This window comes from Pygocentrus nattereri, chromosome 24 (assembly GCF_015220715.1).
Source record: "Pygocentrus nattereri isolate fPygNat1 chromosome 24, fPygNat1.pri, whole genome shotgun sequence".
Taxonomy (NCBI): domain Eukaryota; kingdom Metazoa; phylum Chordata; class Actinopteri; order Characiformes; family Serrasalmidae; genus Pygocentrus; species Pygocentrus nattereri.
In genome coordinates this window covers 13,481,739-13,502,901 of record NC_051234.1, presented here as the reverse complement: position 1 = coordinate 13,502,901, position 21,163 = coordinate 13,481,739, and the positions used below count along the sequence as shown (strand labels likewise).

The 21,163-nt window shown below is 40.6% G+C and overlaps 1 protein-coding gene across 2 annotated transcripts in view; it reads right to left on the bottom strand.

Annotated features, from left to right (window-relative positions):
• The window catches only part of ptpn3 (protein tyrosine phosphatase non-receptor type 3), a 41,913-nt gene that overhangs the window by 5,403 nt on the left and 15,347 nt on the right, over positions 1-21,163 (bottom strand). The window contains exons 5-23 of one of the 2 annotated variants that reach the window (XM_037533980.1): positions 20,117-20,195; positions 19,976-20,020; positions 13,841-13,893; positions 13,590-13,707; positions 12,136-12,223; positions 11,838-11,926; positions 11,107-11,170; positions 10,873-11,003; positions 10,660-10,767; positions 9,549-9,662; positions 9,367-9,463; positions 8,711-8,788; positions 8,530-8,586; positions 8,302-8,458; positions 5,074-5,237; positions 4,832-4,922; positions 4,381-4,445; positions 1,066-1,206; positions 553-681 (exon numbers count right to left, since the gene is read on the bottom strand). In XM_037533980.1, coding sequence (XP_037389877.1) covers positions 553-681; positions 1,066-1,206; positions 4,381-4,445; positions 4,832-4,922; positions 5,074-5,237; positions 8,302-8,458; positions 8,530-8,586; positions 8,711-8,788; positions 9,367-9,463; positions 9,549-9,662; positions 10,660-10,767; positions 10,873-11,003; positions 11,107-11,170; positions 11,838-11,926; positions 12,136-12,223; positions 13,590-13,707; positions 13,841-13,893; positions 19,976-20,020; positions 20,117-20,195 — 1,868 coding nt within the window. Of the gene's footprint in view, positions 1-552; positions 682-1,065; positions 1,207-4,380; positions 4,446-4,831; positions 4,923-5,073; positions 5,238-8,301; positions 8,459-8,529; positions 8,587-8,710; positions 8,789-9,366; positions 9,464-9,548; positions 9,663-10,659; positions 10,786-10,872; positions 11,004-11,106; positions 11,171-11,837; positions 11,927-12,135; positions 12,224-13,589; positions 13,708-13,840; positions 13,894-19,975; positions 20,021-20,116; positions 20,196-21,163 lie in introns of both variants that reach the window. The other variant, XM_037533979.1, reaches the window with a different exon arrangement.

The window sequence follows — 21,163 nt, the reverse complement described above, 5'->3', positions numbered from 1 at the left end:
AATAACAATGAAATATAATGGCATGATGGACTGACATCAGCTGTTTATTACTATACACTGCTTATTTTTGTTCAGACTCTACGCTTTACGCTCATTTTGTGTAGTTAATCGTGATTTGTCTTACTTGCTCAAATTTGACCCTCTTCCCCCTATTTAAAAAGACTTGTTAAAGTATATGAATGGACATCAGAATGTATTTATTATTTTCAGTAATTTAGTAACATCGTTTTCATAAAACACACCTGAACACAGAAATCTCATCATTTTCATGGAGAATGTGGTTTTCATACCAGATCCAGTGAGAGCAACAGTGGCTGCAGGCTCTAACCAATTACCATATAAATATAATAACTCGTCTGTGGTTAAAGCAGTCTCTCATTCATAAAGCTCCTGGATTCTTTCTACAGTGGCGCATCTTCACATACTACTACCAGAACGTACTGTTTTGGACTGCTGAATCCAGATTTTTAGTCATAACTACAGTGCTGAAGAAATTAGGTGCCCTACCTTCATATAACTCCACAACTCCAAGTACATGTGTGTGTGAGATACCTGTGTGTTTTTGAGCGTTAGCTCTCTGGTGACATATGCCAGGTTACACTCTTCTGAATGGCAGCACACTTGAAGATAGTCATAGTCCTTCACTTCAGGTGGATGAGGCCAGTACTGGTGGCATTTGGTCTAAATGGTGCAGAGTTTATTAAGCAAAGCGCGCACACACACAGACACACACAAAGACACACACACACACACACACACACACACACACACACACACACACACAATATCAAATCACCCTTAGGAAAGAATTCAGACCACATGGTTACCAAGCAACAGTCAAGCAGAGCTTAAGAATACAGCAGTCACAATAAGCTGTGTTCATGATGGGTATCTGAGTGGGTTGTGTGCATATATGTTCTACAGTGACCAAAAAGGTTCAGTTCAACGTTTTCCGGACTGATGGATTCAGACGTGGTGAGGTTAATGCTTGCAGTGCTGTTTTCTATATATGTCTTTACACAAATTCTGTAATGAATCTGTTAGGTTTGTGTGTGCAGAACCCACCCGTCCTCTCTCGGTCAATGTGGTCAGCATGATGATGACAGTCACTCCCTGTTCCCACACGCTCCTCCAGAAGTGGGTACACGTGTGAGGTAATGGTCCCTGTGCTGCCATGTACTGTAACACAGCACCCGCTGGCTCAGTCTAAATCACAAACACACGTGGCACTTTCAAGGTGCTATTCAGAACATCCTGTTTTCATTAATAATCTGATCTGTTTCCTCGAACATTTGGAACCAGAACATACATCAGCATTCCATATAGACATCTGATCATTCTGAATTTGAAATTCAACAGTTTTAAAGAAACCAGAACCTACAGTGTGCTGCCTACACATATGGACAATAAAGAGCTTTATATTTGCTATATATACTTAATTCACAATAAAGTCTACATGCTGACACCCTCGAAATCATCAAATTTTTTATTTCAATTTTTTTGTTTAAACACCATTTAAAAATGACAAATGGAATGGAAACTGTACAAGCTTGGAAAAAATCTTGTCATATTAACACAAAAATCATAATGCGTTTTTTTCCGTATCACGGTGCATTTTATTTCAGGTTGACTTTAAAAGGAGCACTATGTATGTTTTTGTTAAAATTGAAATAAGCTGCACTACTGAGTCAGTAGGAAATTAAATCACTATAATATGGTGTCCCTCTAAAGCTTGAAAGGGTAATTTAAACATAAGAGTCTTTTGGACTATGTCATACATCTTTATGTATGAACATCATGCACAGCCTTGAAAAGAAAGAGCTGTCTTGATGTTTAGGTACCATATGTAAAATCAACATGTGATGACAATACTGAATAATGCACTGACATCCTCGGAAGACATGTCCTTCATCAAGTTCTCCACGAATACTTTTTCATTGCTCTCATAATTATCAGATTTATCCCCTCTGCGAAGGGGTCAGAAGCACAACCGATGTTACAAAATGTTGTTCTGCATGTTGCATGCAATTGCACATTTTCACCAAATTGACACATGCCTTACACACAATAACTCCACTGTGGCAGCAAAACATTGCCATCCCCAGCTTCCACAAGCCATTTTCTGTTCTTATTTTTGTTAAGGTGATTCTGACTTCAGCAGATGAAATGCATGCTTGATTTCCTTGTATAATGCACAGCCTTGCACTTTTAGTCAGTAAAAGTCTTGGTAACGTAGCAGTTAACTACCACACAATGAGTCTGAAAGGGTTTCATAGCACACAGTCATAGGCAACTTTCTTCCATACGTCACTGTATGGCATTTATCTTTAGTTGCATCATCAAAGAAGATGAATGAACTGGTTATAGATCCTGTCTTATCCTTAAGTACTTCGACTATCTGTTACAGATTAGGGAACCATTAATGTGGCAAGATCAACTGGCATTATTTTTACCAAAATGATGTGTGTTTGTTGGGTCATGTGAAAGCCTTGATTCATTAAAATGGTCACAAAAAGCCATCTGGAACTAATTCTGGGCTGATAAGCTATTTTATCAAATATCACAATAATGTAAATAAGTTCCACAGTGTACCCTGCCTTCCGCCCAGTGACTGCTGGGATAGGCTCCAGCACCCCCCCGCGACCCTGACGGAAAAGCGGCTTGGAAAGTGGATGGATGGATGGATGTAAATAAGTGTCAATTATCAAATTATTATTATTTATTTTGTGTCATTTTTGTTTCTTTTCTTTTATTGAACAGCTTCATCTTTATTTAACCATTTCCTTTGTGCAATATTTCTAATTTATGCTTAGTTAAAAAATGTATAAAACAAAAAGGATAAATGTTATGTACACAACTACACACATACACAGAAAATATCAATGTAGATTTTCAGTCTGGCACAAAATGTTGGGGAATATTTCAAATGAAACTCATTACATGAGATCTACTCTAGTACAGAGTAAAATGGACAAGCTTGTCCTGAAGAAGGGTGACAATGAGATAAATAGACAATATTGTGGTTTCCAACCAAACATGTACAGAACAACAGGATGTTAACAGTGTTTAACATCTCTGTAATCATTATAAATGATGAAGTAATATTAGAAGCTAAATGATGATTGTGTCAATTATATTAGCATTAGGGAAAATGCAAGCTAAATGCTAAGGCTCTCTGTAATGCTGTAATTATTTATCTACATTTACATAATCATCCAAGCTTATCTGGAACATCTGCAGGTTGGTCAGAATATTCACAGCATACAAAAAATGTGATTTGTTAGAGGACTTGTTTGTATATTATACCTTTCAATAGCATTTCATATGCCTTGAAATGTGTATTGCCATGTTGACTTAATTTCATCTGTCCATACACAACGCTGTTCCAAAATTTATTGCAAGCTTATTGTGGGTTTACTGTAAGCTGACAGTTAGCATATTGTTATCTGGCCTTTGTTTTTGCATTAGTATATTGCACTGTGGCTTTTATAATTGTGCTGTTAAAATCTTCTAAAAACAGCTGACTGTACCTGCACCGTAAAAGCTGAAGTTTTACCATGTTTTTCATATGCTATAAATTGCTTTGCTCAATTTCTGCACTAAAACTTTGAATGCACTGCTTTCATCAAGTATCTAAATTGCTTACTTTTCAATTTTAGACAGATATGTGCTAATGGGTAGTGAAAAAGAAATAATAGAGACATAAGCTTCTTGATGTTATAGTCTTGCAGATATAATTTTGATATTTTTTCCATTTTTGTCCACTTAGACTTGTTTAACCTTTATTATAACAAAATTAGAAAATATATGCTAACATTCAGTACATTTACTTAATTTTTATTTTCTAATTACTGGCCAGATTACTGGTCAGATTTTCTCTTTTAAAAGTAATCTTTGTTCTCTCTGATATTCAATCTTAAATGATTGACACCATCTCTATATAATACAATAATGGTATTTTGTCCATATTACCCAGTCCTAATCAGGGCTCAAGATGCCAAAACAGCATGGTCTTCAAATCATTTTAAATAATACCTTCTTCACTGTCTTATATGAGCCCTTTTGCCAATTTCAGCGGAAATATATGGGTCCCTGTTAAGCAACACAGTTTGAGCAACATGTTTATTCACCAGGAAAAAAGCTACTAAAATACCATAATTTGGGGTGTGACTATAATCAGCTGTGCCAGAAAGCAATTGCCAAGAGACACATTGTAATCAGTTTTTCTTGTGTCGTATTCTGAAGAGTAGAATTTAAAACACTCTCATAACAGACTGAAAAATGTGTATAAACTTCAGTGGCTTTAAGTCAAACTAATATGACTCACTAACAAGGACATGTGTCTGAGTGTGTGCGCGTGAGAATGAGTTGACTACTAGCCTTCACATGACTGGCATTGATGTAATTATCCTCCTCCGCCTGCAACACCACCCTGGTGATGTCATCTGAAGAGAGGAGAGGGAGAGACCAAGCAAAGAATGAGGAAGTGGGGATTTAGAGATTATCTGTAAATGTCTCTCCTGACTACGTTCTACAGAGCATTATATCTGACCCAAAAAATCTAATAAAATGATACATTTGACCTTAACCCTAATCCACTCATATTCGATGATCATTGAAGCAAAGCTATAACACAGCTGTCTACTAATCAAGCAACAGTGAAGGCATTCAGGTTCAGATTCAGAAAAACCCATTTGCCCAGGCTGAAACAAAAGCAATACACAAATGCAATATAGGTGACTGGCAAATCTAATGATATTGCAACACATTTTGCACTGAAGGCTCACATGGAACAGTAAGTTGTCTGTGTCGTCACCAGAAATCAACTTACATGGTAATACATCTTTGTATCGATTCTTGTCCATGTTCTCAGACAGCTTTGCACAAGAAATTAGCAATCCAGGATTCTTCCTGTACAGTTTCTATAAGCATTAAAACACACACACACACAAACATGCAAGAAATATTTATATAAAACAACTTACTCATGCATCAGGCAGACATGCATTCACCACACACACACACACACACACACACACACACACACACACACACACACACACACAGCCGAACCTCAAACTGCAACAGTAAGGTGCCAGAGGTCAGTCCCCTCTCCAGGCGGACCATGGCCTCTTCCAATGTCTCTCCAGATGGGTAACTGAGAGGCGGGGCCATTTCTTCCTGTAGGTTAAGGCCACCACCGAACTGCAGGGGGGTTTCAGCTCGTAAAGAGATACCTGTAAACAGATACCATGGGCAGTCAATATGACACAAGCAGTCCAATGACTGTGTGGTTGGTAATGGAGTACAAAAGTAATGTGTTACAATGATGCAATTATTTTTTTTCTATAACGAGAAAACACAGTATAGTGTAAATTCTTGGAATCATATTATTATTATTATTATTATTATTATTATTATTATTATTATTAAGAAGCATTACATTCCATGTATTACTTATATATCTCTAAGTGAACAGTATTAATAATGCATGATGCATTATTACATGATACGTTTATTCTATATACATTTTCTGTTCTTTTAATTGTACATAATTAAAATTTAATGGCCATAAATTTAGCCAACAATTTGTCAAAGTATGTAATCATGCTAATAAAGGGGAGGGGAGGTTCACGTAAAGAGGAATTCCACCCATTTTTAAAAATGTCTGCAAAATTAAATAATAGTTAAATGTAAACAAAGCCATTATGAGTGGTCTGATGTGAAATGCATGATTCTAGAGAAACTTGCTAAGTGAATATTATTCACTGTGGTGGTAGTAGGACACTGCCCTGCATGGTTTCACATATTACCTCCCCCAATACCCCTGATTTAGCTCATTCACATGCTTAAAAAGAGAGTACAAACCTCACCTAAACAGTCACACATATATATTCATTCGGGAACAGCTCTGTAAGCTTTACATTTTATTCATAAACCTTTTATTTCAAGGAAGCTGTTCTTTAACTGTTTCTAATTGTCAAACAGCATTAGCCATATTAATAATATTAATCAAGCATAGCTGGCTTCGTAAAGACTGGGACAGTGACAGGCCTTTTAAATGATATTTGATGTGACTGGCTTTTCAATGTGATATCCTTCTCAATAAATGACTGAAAAGAACTGCTGAGTTCTACCTTTAACTTTCTAGCTTGTACAGAATTATTTACAATTTAAAGAGAAAATAAAGTAAAGAGAAACTTTAAATGAAATAATAAATAAAGTAATCCCATTACATTTTAAAAGAAGTGCACTATATGGCCAAAGGTATATGGATATCTAACCATCACACCTATAAGTGCTTGTGGGACATCTCATTCCAAAACTATGGGCATTAACATGGAGCTGGCCCCTCCTTTGCAGCTATAACAGCCTCCACTCAATGAGAAAGCTTCCCACAAGATTGTGATGCATCTGTGGGATTTGTGTACATTCAAAACAGCATTTGTAAGACCATACACTAATGTTCGACAACAAGATGTGGCTCGTAATTGACATTACAACTCATCCCAAAGATGTTCATTGGTGTTTAAATCAGTGTTCTGTTCTGTTCCTCCACACCAAACTCATCCATAAACACCTAACCATGTTTTTATGAACCTCGCTTTGTGCACAGGGGCATATAATGTGTTAAATGTCTTGCATGATGTAGCACTAACATTACTCTTCAAAGAGACAAAGTGGCCTGAAAAACAGCCTCAGACCATTATCCCTCCTTCACTAAACTTTATGGTGGCACTATGCATTCTGGTATGTAGTCCTGGCACCCAACCCCACATTTGTCCAACAGACTGCCAGATAGTGAAGTGCGATTCATCACTCTAGAGAACACGTTTCCACTGCTCTTCATGAATCCAGTGGCAGCTTGCTTAAACCACTCCAGCAGACACTTGGCATTGCACATATGGATCTAATCGTGTGTGCAGCTGCTCAGCCATTAATATGCATTTCACTCAGTGATCCTGCTTTGCAAGTTTGTGTGGTCCTCCACTTTGTGACTGAGCTGTTGTCGCTGCTAGAAGCTTCCATTCCAGAATAATACCACTTACACATGGAGCAGATCTAGTGAGGCAGAAATTTCACAAACTGACTTTTGGCAAAAGTGGCATCCTTGGGCAGTGCCATGTTTCAAATCACTGTGCTTTTCAGTACAACCCATTCTACTACCACTCTTTGTCTATGGAGACTGCATCCGCAAGCTGTGTACTTGATTTGATATACCTGTTAGTAATGGGTGTGGCTGAAATACCTGAACTCATTATTTAGGACGGGTGCCCACATACTTTTGGCCATTTAGTGTAATTAAGAATTTGTTATGGATTAATTTTGAGTATCTACCCCAACACTGCTGATTGGACATCCATAGAGTTGTCATTTAATCAGGTACACATACCATATGGGTGCCCACTGCAGATATACAAATACTGACTGTAGCCCCTTTCTTGCTATTCAGTCAGCCATGCTATATGACAACCTTTTATGCTGTCAGCCACCCTCTACCATATACAAAAAAGGATAAAAAAAGAACCACCAATGGACTCCCGCTGACCAGACACTATATGGTGAACTCTCCTCAGCACAGCAGTGACATCAATGTGGTAGTGAAATGTTTGTGTAGGAGTCTTTGAGGAGCACCCTATCTGCCCACTATATTAGACACTGGATCTACCTTGCTGGTATGTCTTGCATGTGTACAATGAGAAACTAAAGCTCATCATCCTCCATGCACAATTTGCATTGATCTTCCAGCCTTTTAGCAGTGGCCGGTTTATGACCACGGGATCACAGCTGGCTGAATATTTCTGGAAGGTGGAACGTTCTCAACCTAACAGTGATGATGTGTGTGAAAAATGCCTACAAAAAACTGCTGAATCTGATACCTTTACACTAGACACCCACTACCATATCGGTGTCACTACTTTGTTGAGAATGGTGCACAACCCAAATATTATCTGGTCAGCAGTGGTCCTTTGGTGATCCCATTTAACTGATGGACAGGGCAGAGGGTGGCTGATAAAGTGTGCAGTAACAGATGGGCTAACACTATCTATACATCTATAAACTGCACCTATATAGTAGATGTACCTGATTAAATAGCCAATGAGTGTGTCACAAGGGAGGTGTACCTAAAGCACTGGAAACTCAGTGTATACCAAGGTTTCCAAGCTACATGACAAAGATAAGGCCTGATCAAACAAAATGCTAGCTGACAGAACTAGCTAACACATGTTCCAGGTCCACAGTTGAATAGTTCTGACATTTGCTGACAGTTTGAAGGGAAGCACAAACAAACATTCTTACCTTTTCGCCGTACAAGCAGAGCAAGTTCCTTGCTGTGGGACTCTCTGCTGGCTTTGATGAACATAACCACCTGCTGATGTGTGTGTTCTGAAATGTCTCGTCCATTTATCAACAACACCTGATCTCCCTCCAACAATGCAGGCACACAGCGACCAGCCTGCAACAAAGAAGCCGTGTTACACATGCAAGCACTCACAAAACACAAACAAACCTGTTGGTACTCCTTACCGGAGAGTTAGGGTTTACATGAGAAATGGCCAAAGGCATCTTCTGATCCACACCTCCCTATAAAAAAAACAACCAAATAAACAGCTCACAATGTAAACAATTGTAAATTACTCAAATACATTTAGTACACTTGGATAAGGACAAGCCCCCACAAATATTCAACCACCAGAGTAACACTCACTTTGACATTAAAGCCAAACTTGCCATCTTGGTCTGGACTGATTCTCACTAGCAGTAGTTCTCCATCAGCTGCCATATTCTAAAAGAGTGAGTGGAATGCCAATGTTTGTGTTATTAATAAAAAAAAAAAAAAAAAAAAAAACCAGATGCCAAACACTGTGGAACTGAGTAGCATAAGTACGAGATAAAAAGTATACATACTGCTTCAAGATAAGATATATCCTAAAATAAGTGATAGCTTTATAAGCAAACTACAGGTTGAGGCCCAAGTTGTTCAAGATAAGGATTTGCATGACTGGTTCAAATATTTTCTGTTGAAACACTGCCGAATATGAACACGGATGTAGCAGTCTGGGTCCCACACTGTGGGTATGTTAATGTGTGTATCCTTGGAAGACAAAGGAAAAAAAACAACATGGATGAATAACAATAAACCCAATTTCAAAGCTTTAGTGTCCTTTACCACACCTACTTCTGCATAGCTACACTGATTCTTCCATGACTGAACACACGTTGTGGTTACATTCAGGGTCGGAAAAGGCTGAAATCTCCTATGGGCTCAGTAATTCACTATCAAATGTGCCCAGCTTGCTTGTGAATGTTGTGCAAAATTCCCAGATTTGGCTTGAATAAACGGTCTCAACTACTTCCACTCACCTTATCCCAGAGACACTGCCAGTCTTCTTCATCCCCTGTGACAAGCTCATCAGTGTGACACTGAACACTGCTAGTCTTCTCATCTTCTTGAGCTTTTCTTTATAAAACATATTTGTGTGTATGAATGAACAGTTTTATTTAACTATAGTGAATTGAGAATGAAAGCAAACACCTTTGCTTACCTGTACGTATAGAACACATCTTCACTCTCGGTCACATAACTCATCTCATTGGTGAGATTGTCCACAGAGGATGGACGTGGCTTACGAAAATCATGTCGCAAGCGAGGACTACGCCTTAAAACAGGAGAAAGATTAAACCATTCATTTAATCCTTAATATTTTCCAGTCATAACCAATTAAATCTTAGCATTACTTAATTATTACAGCCTATTCAGGTTAATAAATCAGTGCTCAGGCTAATGGCTGATTTACACTTCTGCATCTGCAAACACGTGTGGGTGACATGCAGAGACGTCTGGATAGGAGTCTTCCAACATACTCGCTTGTTATGTGTGACAATGTACAGAAAAAAAAAAAGAAGGAAATCATGTTTTTTTTTCTCTCCCTCGTTCTCTCCAAGAACGAACACTCAGATTACTGTTTTTTGTGGTGCACTCAATCAAGACTAAAATGGGCTTGAATGCACTCATTTTTTAAAATAACAATCAAAAATATTTTAACACTGCAGTTACATTTTTGAGTGCTTTTGATCTCCAGTTATAGGACTTTATAACAGTGTCTGATGTGCATTCATTACATCAGTGAGAGCTAAATGCTTTCCTCAGCCTCAGCTGAGCAGCTCACCAACCAAAAAGCACTCAGTAGCAGTAACGCAAGTGCCATACAGCCCAGACAATACAAGTCATTAAAGATACAGCAAGACAAAGTAGTTATTTTTGAATCTGATTTTTTTGTGGAATCCAATCTTCTACTTTCCAAAGTAAAAGAAGTTTTACTTTCATTTTACTTTCGAGACGACTCAATTGCGGGTGACCTTTGCAGTCAAGTTTTTGATATAATGTAAAAAAAAAAAGAGAAGTGGCCAGCCTCCAATTAAAGACAGCTAATCAGCATTTGCTTCATGTGTAGCTCTACAGTTACGTACGACACGTAGTTGCGATTTTGGGGGTGAGCACCATGTGGTTTTTGAGTCTCTGTGAACTGTAAATCACTTCTCTTTGTGTCGAAGCAGACCCGTTTTTGTGTATCTTTGCAGACATATAAATCAGCCTTAAACACTTTAAGTAATAAGTGTTTTGCATTTGTGGCTGAATGAATATGAAAGAAGTACCAGTTAGGTGTGCTGGGTGGGGATCTTGAGGGGAGACTCTTGGTTTCCAGATCTTCAGTGGAGAGAGATTTTATTATAGGATTCCACATCATGTCACCTATCAGTTTCCTATACAGAGGGACTGGCCTTCAAAACACAGACACACGCTTGGTAGAACATAAAGGTGAGATGTAATCACCAACAATTAACAGATATTCCAGCACCTTTGTGTACCTAGGTTTTGAGACTGCATGTGGGTTTTTTCTGTTGTAGAAGGTGTGATGGTCCACACAGGATCTCCAGAGGTTCTTACAGGCACGAGAGCTGGGCATGGAGACAGACACAACTTGCTGCCCAACCTCTCCCTACATAATGTCAAAGACACATTAACAACTTTTCTTGTATGTAGATGAAGAAATCTTTTCAGTCATAGCACTTCGTACTTCGCCAACTCTTGTAGAAACTTACATGTTTCCGTCGCAGATGTATGAAGAATCTTTTTCTTTTGAAAGAAATCTTGATGACATTAATCCTGAGAGTAAAACATATCAAATAAGCACCCTCTGTTGATAAATTATTTGTCAGTAGTATAAATTTACACATATTTATTCTAAAATAAAATAAAAAAAATTCTGATGTAAAAAGGATTAATATATAGAATGTTATGTTTTGATTAGATGTTACTTTTAAAAATAAGACTTTTAGTATTCCATGTGGTTCTTTTACAGAAGTCCAAATCCAGGTCCAGAGGTCAGGGGACTTAAATGCAATTGTTCTAGTCATGTGAAACCAGCTGGTACAGCTACAGGGAAATATTTGTTACATTAGTCATTTCAAACACTGTTTGAATACATAATGGGTTGAGTAGAAACACTTGCTCAATGACTACATGCCCGCATCAGAGTGACATGTTTTATATGTGAAAACCTTTAATGAAAACAGTGGAATAGCAGTGCAATCATTGATACTGTGATTCATTATAACTCAAGGCAGGCAAGCAGCTTCATATCTGATGTTCCATTTCTTTATATTAATTTTATCATTTAGAAACAACATAATGAAAACATTGTGAATGCACCCATGATAACAGAATGTGCTCTTTTCTAAACATATTAATACTATAAAACAATAAAGGCCTCATATAGAGATAATGACTGGCTGGTCAAGAGCTGGTCAAGAATGATTATACAATAACTCACCAGGGGAAGAAACTGGAGCAAACCAAATTGCAAAACATGGCCACACCTCCTGATGCAATTCCAACCCAAAGAGAAGGGTTATTAGCATCCTGAGAAGAACAAGTCATTAAAATGATATTATAAAAACGATTAGTCATGTACACAAATAGTTACTCCATGAACATATGGTATATAGAGATAAGGCATGCATTTAAAAGAACACATGAGAGCACATAATGGATTACAATTCTTCATGCACTCTGACTAAGCTTTAAACCAGCATATAAAAAGCTGTGATAAAGAGTTGAGGAAATGATACCCGTGCACTATGAAGCTCCACTCCATAGAGATCTAACGTTCTAGCTGTGTTCAGATAACACAGCTCTGCCTCACTCTGAGAAAGGCCTCTGAAATGCAAACATGCACACAGTTAGGCTTGCTCTCTTTCTCTGTCTCACTCTCTCTCTTGCTTTCTCCAACACATGCGGACACATACTCACTTGAATAAACATACTGTACATGTACACACACACACACACACACACACACACACACACAGCCTATATACTACCTCACCCACATTGTCTTTCATTTATCAAAGTTGCATATCCCTAAATTTGGTCACAGCCAATTTCATTATTCATTAATTTCATCTTTGGTTTATCCATATGATCAAAATCAAGTTCAAATGGAATCTTGTAAACTCATAAAATTTTAACAACCTAAGAATTAAACAGTTTTTTTTTTTTTGCTTTCATTGATTTACCCTACCACAAACTTAGGGCAGGTGTCAGTCTCTAGTGCCCAATCTAAATCTCTGGTCTTCTCCAGACTTACAGATGTGCAGACTTATTGTGCATGTCACCAAGGAAGCTCACAGATCTGTAGAGCTGTCTAATTTTGTAAGTCATTTAGGCCATAAGAGGAATGATGTGGCCTTTCTGTAAAGTTCCAGACAGGCCAATTGAGATGTGAGTTTCAGACATCCCAATCAGACTCATTCATTTATGTGGTAACAAAAATTTTACATTTTAGACGAACAAATAAAGAATGCCCTTCAAAGTAAGTACCAAACAGCTGTGCAGATTTTTGTGTCAATATCAACTATGACTTGAACTGAAGCACTCTCTCATTACCACATTTTAAACAGCCATGATGCCTCATAGATACGAAATGATGACATTGAGTGCTTCAGTAAACATCACAGAATGATGTCCAAAGTTCATGAGACCTCATTCTCTGGGGTCAGAGTCTGGAGATTTAGTTAGGGCACCTAACCTCCTCAGGGAGCACCGCGGTGCAAACTTCAGCACCATATTAAACACACCTGATTCAACTCATAAGCTAATTAGCAAGGCTTTTGTGCACAGAATTTAGAGAGTCAGGTGAAAGATAGTGCTAATCTCAGCAGAGGTGTGGCCCAGAAGGAACACAGTTTAACATGAATTAAGGAGTGTGTAATGTAAATCATATGTTTAGAGAACAAACAGGGGCATGTTGAACATTAGTAGACTAGTGCACAGGTGCTGGTTTCCACATGGCAGAAACTGATTCATCAACCGTGTTAAAATCATTGCTCATGCCAGCATCATATGACAGTTTCATTAATCAGACATAGGAGTATTTTGCACAGGGGTAGTTTGCATGTCAGGGGCTCCAGACCCATCTGTGCTCGCTTATATGCAGCTTTGATAAATAAGGGCCATTGTGCATGTGTGTGCATGTGTGTGCGTGTGTGTGTGCGTGTGTGTGGTTGTGTTTCTGTGTACTCACTTATGCTGAGGATGCAGTGACTCTACTTTGATGAGGAAGTCCTTGTCTTGCTCAGGTATAAAACTGATATGGTCAAGATATCCAGCAGGAGTCTCAGGGACATAATCTCCCAACTCAGCTGCAAGTCAAATAGAAACAATTATACTCAATGCCATGAATTGTCCGTTTTCTCCTTTGATTAATTTGACAACTTAGACTGTGAATTCAAAGTTTCAATTAACATTTGAAATCATTTGAGGCACTAGACTTACACTGAACAGCATACGACGCCAGCACCACAGCAGAACTTAGGGGACACTTTAACCTGCATTTGAAAGACATTTCAATGCAAAAAGGAAAATCACTCTTGCTTTAGTTAGCATGAACAAACTGGCTCCGTTCACATTACTGAACTGGAACAAATCTAATTTTTTGCCTTAATGGAACAGCAACTCACCGAGCACTTTAGTAGAAACACCCCTTATGTCTACACTCACTATTTATCTATTCCTTTAGTCTATTTATCACCACCACTTACCATATAGGTGCACATTGTAGTTCCACAATTACAGACTGTAGTCCATCTGTTGCTCTGTTACTTTGTTAGCCATCTTTCACACAGTTCTTCAGACACAGTGGAATTCCAGTGCTGCTGGAGTTTTTAAATACCTCTGTGTCACTGCTGAACTGAGAACAGTCCACCAACCAAAAACATCCAGCCAAAACCATTGTAGGGGCAGCATCCTGTGACCATTAAAGAAGGACTAGAGGATGACCAACAGATGAGCTATCGTCTCTGACTTTACATCCATAATGTGGACCAGCAAGGCAGGAGAGTGTAATAGAGTGGACAGTGAGTGGACAAAAACTCCAACAGCACTGTTGTGTCTGATCCACTCGTACCAGCGCAACATAAGTGCCACTGCAGTACTGAGAATCATCACCCACTCAAATAATTCCTGCTCTGTGGAGGCCCTGTGGGGGTCCTGACTATTGAAGAACAGAGTGAAAGCAGGCTAACACATTATACAGAGAAACAGTCTATAGTCTGTAATTGTAGAACTACATGGAGCACCATTAGCAGCCTGAAGGGGCACAAATCTGTGTTAATGCCATTAAATGCTATTAACATTTCTGACCCTTTTTCGCCTTCATCTCACTCTAATAATGAATAGCTGAGAGCAAATCATCTATTTGATAAAGGCTTGTTCTGTTAGTAAGTTTGTTTGTTGTTAATGGCGCATGTGGTTAATACATCACTGAGTAAGATATACACATGCAGGTCATTTTAGGACACAATCAAGCTGAGCAAATAATCAGAGTTGAGCAAGGAGGCATCTAATGATAAAATAGCCTAAAATACCATTCATATGAAAGTGGTGACGTGAGGTAAAGTAATTATTAGTGCTGTTTTTCAGTGATTTTATTGTCAAATGAATTTCAGTTATTTTTACAGAGTGTGTGTGCCAATGCTGGAAAAGAATTTGGTAACTTTGGCGTACTATAAAACAAACAATAGAAATAACCCCAGGTTATATTAATCCTGTGTGAATTGCCATGTCTACAAACATTCGGTCATATCCTCTGAAAAAGGAGTTCTGGGTTTTATGTATGAAGGCACTCAAAGAATTGTATTCTTTCAAGCTTAAAATGAAATAGAAATGTATTGTCCTCCCTCAAGTGTATTACTGAATATCAAAACATGTTAAAATAGCAAAAAAGAATGACTTTATGTGGTGATGTTGATTCCTTTCTGTAAATTCCCAAGCTAATGATACACTGCATTCACTTAAAGCAGTAAAATAAATTTTCATTTGTATTGTGATTTCTTATCCCATGCGAATTGGTCGTAAACATTAGGCTGGTTTTGCATAGTGATACTTCAATGCAAGTAGTTGCATGTTGAGAGTTGCAACATAATTTCTGTGCAACTTGACAATTACACAAAACAATTCATATACAAATTGCATTCAACACATTCAAGTACGCCATCAGTTAGCAGCTCAGGACACTCACAGAGGCCCATTTATTGGTCTCCCCTTCTGTAATAATTTTCACTCATTAGATCCCACATGAATCAGAGCTCTGTGTAAAAAGTAGGGCATATCAGTATAGGAGAAAATTAATTAGCTTTGTAACTCACAATAACAGCAGGCTAACAAAAAAAAAAAAAAAACAACAAAAAAAAGCAGTGGCACAACAGCTGTTTCAAAAGCTATTAACGTTAACTCGTCTGTTGCTCACGTTCTGTTAACTGACAAAATGAAAAATTACCAACCTTCCGTAAAGTCAGCCTTTTCAAATAATAATTTTCAAATAAATAAATTTTCTGTTTTATTTTCTTGTCTACTGATCCAGTTAAATCAATTGTTTGAAAGTATATCGTTAGACATAATCATCCATCCATCCATCCATCCATCCATTATCTTCCGCTTGTCCGGGGTTCGGGTCGCGGGGGCAGCATCCTAAGCAATGAAGCCCAGACCTCCCTTTCCCCAGCCACTTCCACCAGCTCTCCAAGGGGGATTCCGAGGCGCTCCCAGGCCAGCTGGGCGATATAGTCGCGCCAGCGTGTCCTGGGTCTTCCCCGGGGTCTCCTCCCAGGTGGACTCGCCTGTGACACCTCCCGAGGGAGGCGTCCAGGAGGCATCCTAACCAGATGCCCGAACCACCTCAGCTGGCTCCTCTCGACGTGAAGAAGCAGCGGCTCTACTCCGAGTCCTTCCCGGATGACTGAACTTCTCACCCTGTCTCTAAGGGAGAGTCCAGACACCCTGCGGAGGAAACTCATTTCGGCCGCTTGTATTCGCGATCTTATTCTTTCGGTCATTACCCAAAGCTCATGACCATAGGTGAGGGTGGGAACGTAGATCGACCGGTAAATCGAGAGCCTTGCCTTATGGCTCAGCTCTTTCTTTACCACAACAGACCGGTAAAGAGCCCGCATCACTGCTGACCCAGCACCAATCCGCCTGTCAATCTCCCGCTCCCTTGTACCATCACTCGTGAACAAGACCCCGAGATACTTGAACTCCTCCACTTGAGGCAAGAGCCTATCCCCGACCCAGAGAGGGCTCTCCACCCTTTTCCGCCTGAGAACCATGGTCTCGGATTTAGAGGTACTGATTCTCATCCCAGCCGCTTCACACTCGGCTGCAAACCGATCCAGCGAAAGCTGAAGTTCGCGGCCTGATGTCCCCAATAGGACCACATCATCTGCAAACAGCAGTGATGTGACCCTGAGGTCACCAAACCGGACACCCTCCATCCCTTGACTGCGCCTAGAAATTCTATCCATAAAAATTATGAATAGAATCGGTGACAAAGGGCAGCCCTGACGGAGTCCAACTCTCACTGGGAACGAGTCTGACTTATTGCCGGCTATGCGAACCAAACTCCAGCTTTGTTTGTACAGGGCCTGAATGGCTCGTAGCAAAGAGCCATGTACCCCGTACTCCCGAAGCACCTCCCACAGAATACCCCGGGGAACACAGTCGAATGCCTTCTCCAGATCCACAAAGCACATGTGGACTGGTTAGGCAAACTCCCATGAACCCTCCAGAATCCTGGAGAGGGTGAAGAGTTGGTCCAGTGTTCCACGACCAGGGCGGAACCCGCACTGTTCCTCCTGGATCCGAGGTTCGACTATAAGCCGGACTCTCTTCTCCAGTACCCCTGCATAGACCTTGCCAGGGAGGCTGAGGAGTGTGATTCCCCTGTAGTTGGAACACACCCTCCGGTCCCCTTTTTTAAAAAGAGGCACCACCACCCCAGTCTGCCAATCCAGTGGCACCGCCCCCGATGTCCACGCAATGTTGAAAAGACGTGTCAGCCAAGACAGCCCCACAACATCCAGAGCCTTGAGGAACTCAGGGCGGATCTCATCCACCCCTGGAGCCTTGCCACCAAGGAGCTTCTTAACTACCTTAGCGACTTCGGCCTCAGTAATGGACAAGCCTATTCCCATGTCCCCAGACTCAGCCTCCTCACTGGAGAACATGTCGGTGGGATTGAGAAGGTCCTCAAAGTATTCCTTCCACCGCCCAATGACGTCTTCAGTCGAAGTCAGCAGCACACCATCTCCACTATATACAGTGCTAGTGGCATACTGCTTTCCCCTTCTGAGTCGCCTGACGGTTTGCCAGAATCTTTTCGGAGCCGACTTAAAGTCAGTTTCCAAGGCCTCACCAAACTCCTCCCATACACGGGTTTTTGCCTTGGCAACAACTGAAGCCGCAGATCGCTTGGCCTGTCGATACCTGCCAGCTGCCTCTGGTGTCCCACAGGCCAACCATGCCCGGTAGGACTCCTCCTTCAGCTTGACGGCATCTCTCACCTGGGGTGTCCACCACCGGGTTCGAGGATTACCGCCCCGACAGGCACCAACTACCTTACGGCCACAGCTACAGTCAGCCGCTTCAGCAATGGAGGAACGGAACATAGCCCATTCTGAGTCAATGTCCCCCACCTCCCCTGATATCTGGTCAAAGTTCTGACGGAGGTGTGAGTTGAAGATCAATCTGACAGGTTCTTCTGCTAGACGTTCCCAGCAAACCCTCACTATGCGTTTGGGCTTGCCTGGTCTGACCGGCATCTTCCCCCACCACCTGATCCAACTCACCACCAGGTGGTGATCAGTTGACAGCTCAGCTCCTCTCTTTACCCGAGTGTCCAAAACACATGGCCGCAAGTCCGATGACACGACTACAAAGTCAATCATTGAACTGCGGCCTAGGGTGTCCTGGTGCCATGTGCACTTATGGACATCCTTGTGTTCAAACATGGTGTTCGTGATGGACAAACTGTGGTTTGCACAGAAGTCCAAAAACTGAACACCACTCGGGTTCAGATCAGAGAGGCCATTCCTCCCAATCACACCCCTCCAGGTCTCACTGTCATTGCCCACGTGAGCGTTGAAGTCCCCCAGTAGGACAATAGAGTCTCCAGGAGGAGCACTTTCAAGCACCCTTCCCAAGGACTCTAAGAAGGCTGGGTACTCTGAACTGCTGTTCGGTGCATAAGCACAGACAACAGTCAGGACCCGTTCCCCAACCCGAAGGCGTAGGGAAGCTACCCTCTCGTCCACCGGAGAAAACCCCAACATACAGGCACCGAGTCGAGGGGCTATGAGAAAGCCCTCACCTGCCCGCCGCCTCTCACCATGGGCAACTGCAGAAAAGAATAAAGTCCAGCCCCTCTCAAGGAGATTGGACCCAGAGCCCAAGCTGTGTGTTGAGGTGAGCCCGACTATATCTAGCCGGTATCTCTCAACCTCGCGCACCAACTCAGGCTCCTTCCCCGCCAGTGAGGTAACCTTCCAAGTTCCAAAAGCCAGTTTCAGCAACCGAGGATCAGAACGCCAAGGCCCACGCCTTCGGACACTGCCCGATCCACAACGCACCGAACCCCTACTACTGCCCCTCCCATTGGTGGTGGGTCGATGGGAGGGGGGACTCATGTAACTCCTTCGGGCTGGGCCCGGCCGGGCACCATGAGTAAATGCCCGGCCACCAGACGCTCGCTGGCGAGCCCCTCCCCCAGGCCTGGCTCCAGGGTGGGGCCCCGGTAACCCTGTTCCGGGCAGGGTACACAAGTCCTGTTTTTCTGTCTTCATAGGGGTTATTATGGATCACACTTTGTCTGACCTGTCACCTAGGACCAGTTTGCCATGGGAGACCCTACCAGGAGCTTTTGCTCCAGACAACATAGCTCCTAAGATCATTCAAGCACGCAAACCCCTCCACCACGATAAGGTGGTGATCCAAAGAGAGGTAGACATAATCATGTGGTGCATTATTACCATTTTGATCGGCTGTTTCATAAAACTTGCTTGACAAAGTAAAGAAAGTTTTCATTTTAGTGGATGAGTTTCAAGTGAGTTGAAGCATGATTTACACTAAAAAATTTAGTTTCAAGCAACTAAAGTGGCACGGAAGTTTCACCATGTAAAGCCAGCAAACATTCTATGGTAAAATTACAGTACCCCACCTTCCCCTGGAAAAACTAATCCTGAACAAAAAGCCCATTTTTTCTTACTTTGTAAGGCAAAAGTACAATGCCAACAGAAAAATCTACATACTAAAAACACTATAACTTGGCAATACTGGGTGGAGGTTGGTCAATATACAGAGGAAAGGAAGCAAGTACAGACTTTTCCTTGGTAGGAACTGGCTTGAAATCGGACAACAATAAAATTAAATCCATTAAGAACTATGAAAAATTGGTTTAATTAAAAAGCACACACAAATTGTATGAAAATCTGATTTGTACATAATGAGTCAGATGTGCCTGCTCACAGAGAAGGAGCTAGCTTAATTAGATCAAATAGAATGAGTCAGATTATTTGGGTTTTATAGGATGACTAAGATTAATTGACATGACAGCAGGATTACACACATAGGTCTTACCTGCCCTCACGGATGTCTTTCTTAATTTGCGAAAAATAAAAGTGCCTGCAGAAAAAAGACAGGGCTAAACTTAGTGTCCAAAAAAAACCAAAAACACATAGACAGACAGACAGACACACACACACACACACAATAACACACCTGGTCTGTTCATGCTGAAGAGAGTTAGGGTCAGAGATGAAGAACCGCACTCTGAATATTAAATAGAACGGATCAGTACCTGAGCGAGAGAGAGGGAGTGGGAGGGGGAGATCATTTAACTTTCACAATTATTAATTATTATACCAACTGTAATTTACCAGCTATACAACACATTAAATGCATCATGATCAGAATGATTCATCAGACCCATGAAGGAAAATGCAGTATAGTACAAGAGAGGCAAATTAAACTGATTAAGAGTAGAAAAACAAACCTGCTGTGAACCCTCACTGCACACTGATCACGTATGATGACTCAAGCAAACTCAGTAATTAAATTGATCTCATGAGCAAAAACAGCAGGGTGGTTTTTGATGTGCTTTTAAGGTGCAGAAAAACTGTCATCACCATATGAATACAGCAGAACTAATACAGTTCATGTGGTAGGCAAAATGACAAAAATGTAACATCACAATACATTTTCAAGACACACAATATGTATCAGCATATTTAGTTTTCTGAGGCTTTATCAGTTTGAACAGGAAAAACAGAACCAGTAGTGCCACATTTTAAAATCCTATGAAAACTAGGAACATAGTGATTTTTGTTCAATGTTGTATACACTCTGTTGCTCTCCTTGTGATGAAACATGCAGTCGGTCTGCATTCTTTAAGTACTGATGAGATCCTCTACCTGTACAGAAAAGCATTATAAAATAGAGATTTTACCCTCCTCTATCAATCACTGCCATTAGACTTTCAATCCTTTGCCAGCTTTTAAACATTTAGATGCACATGCAAAGACCATATGTGATGTAAAAATTCATATTCTTGACAAAATTCATAAAAAAAAAAAAAAACAACTATGTTCAGCTACCTTTCAAATGAAAAAAGGTCTTGCTTAGTCAAGTCAATGCAGGCTTTGAAAACACAACAAAACAAACCAAACAAAACATTTAGACCTGTACTTTTGTCTGAGTGTCTGTCTTGCCATGTAACACCCATCCTGTTTCTTGACTATCTTGTCACTATCCAAAAGAATCATTTCC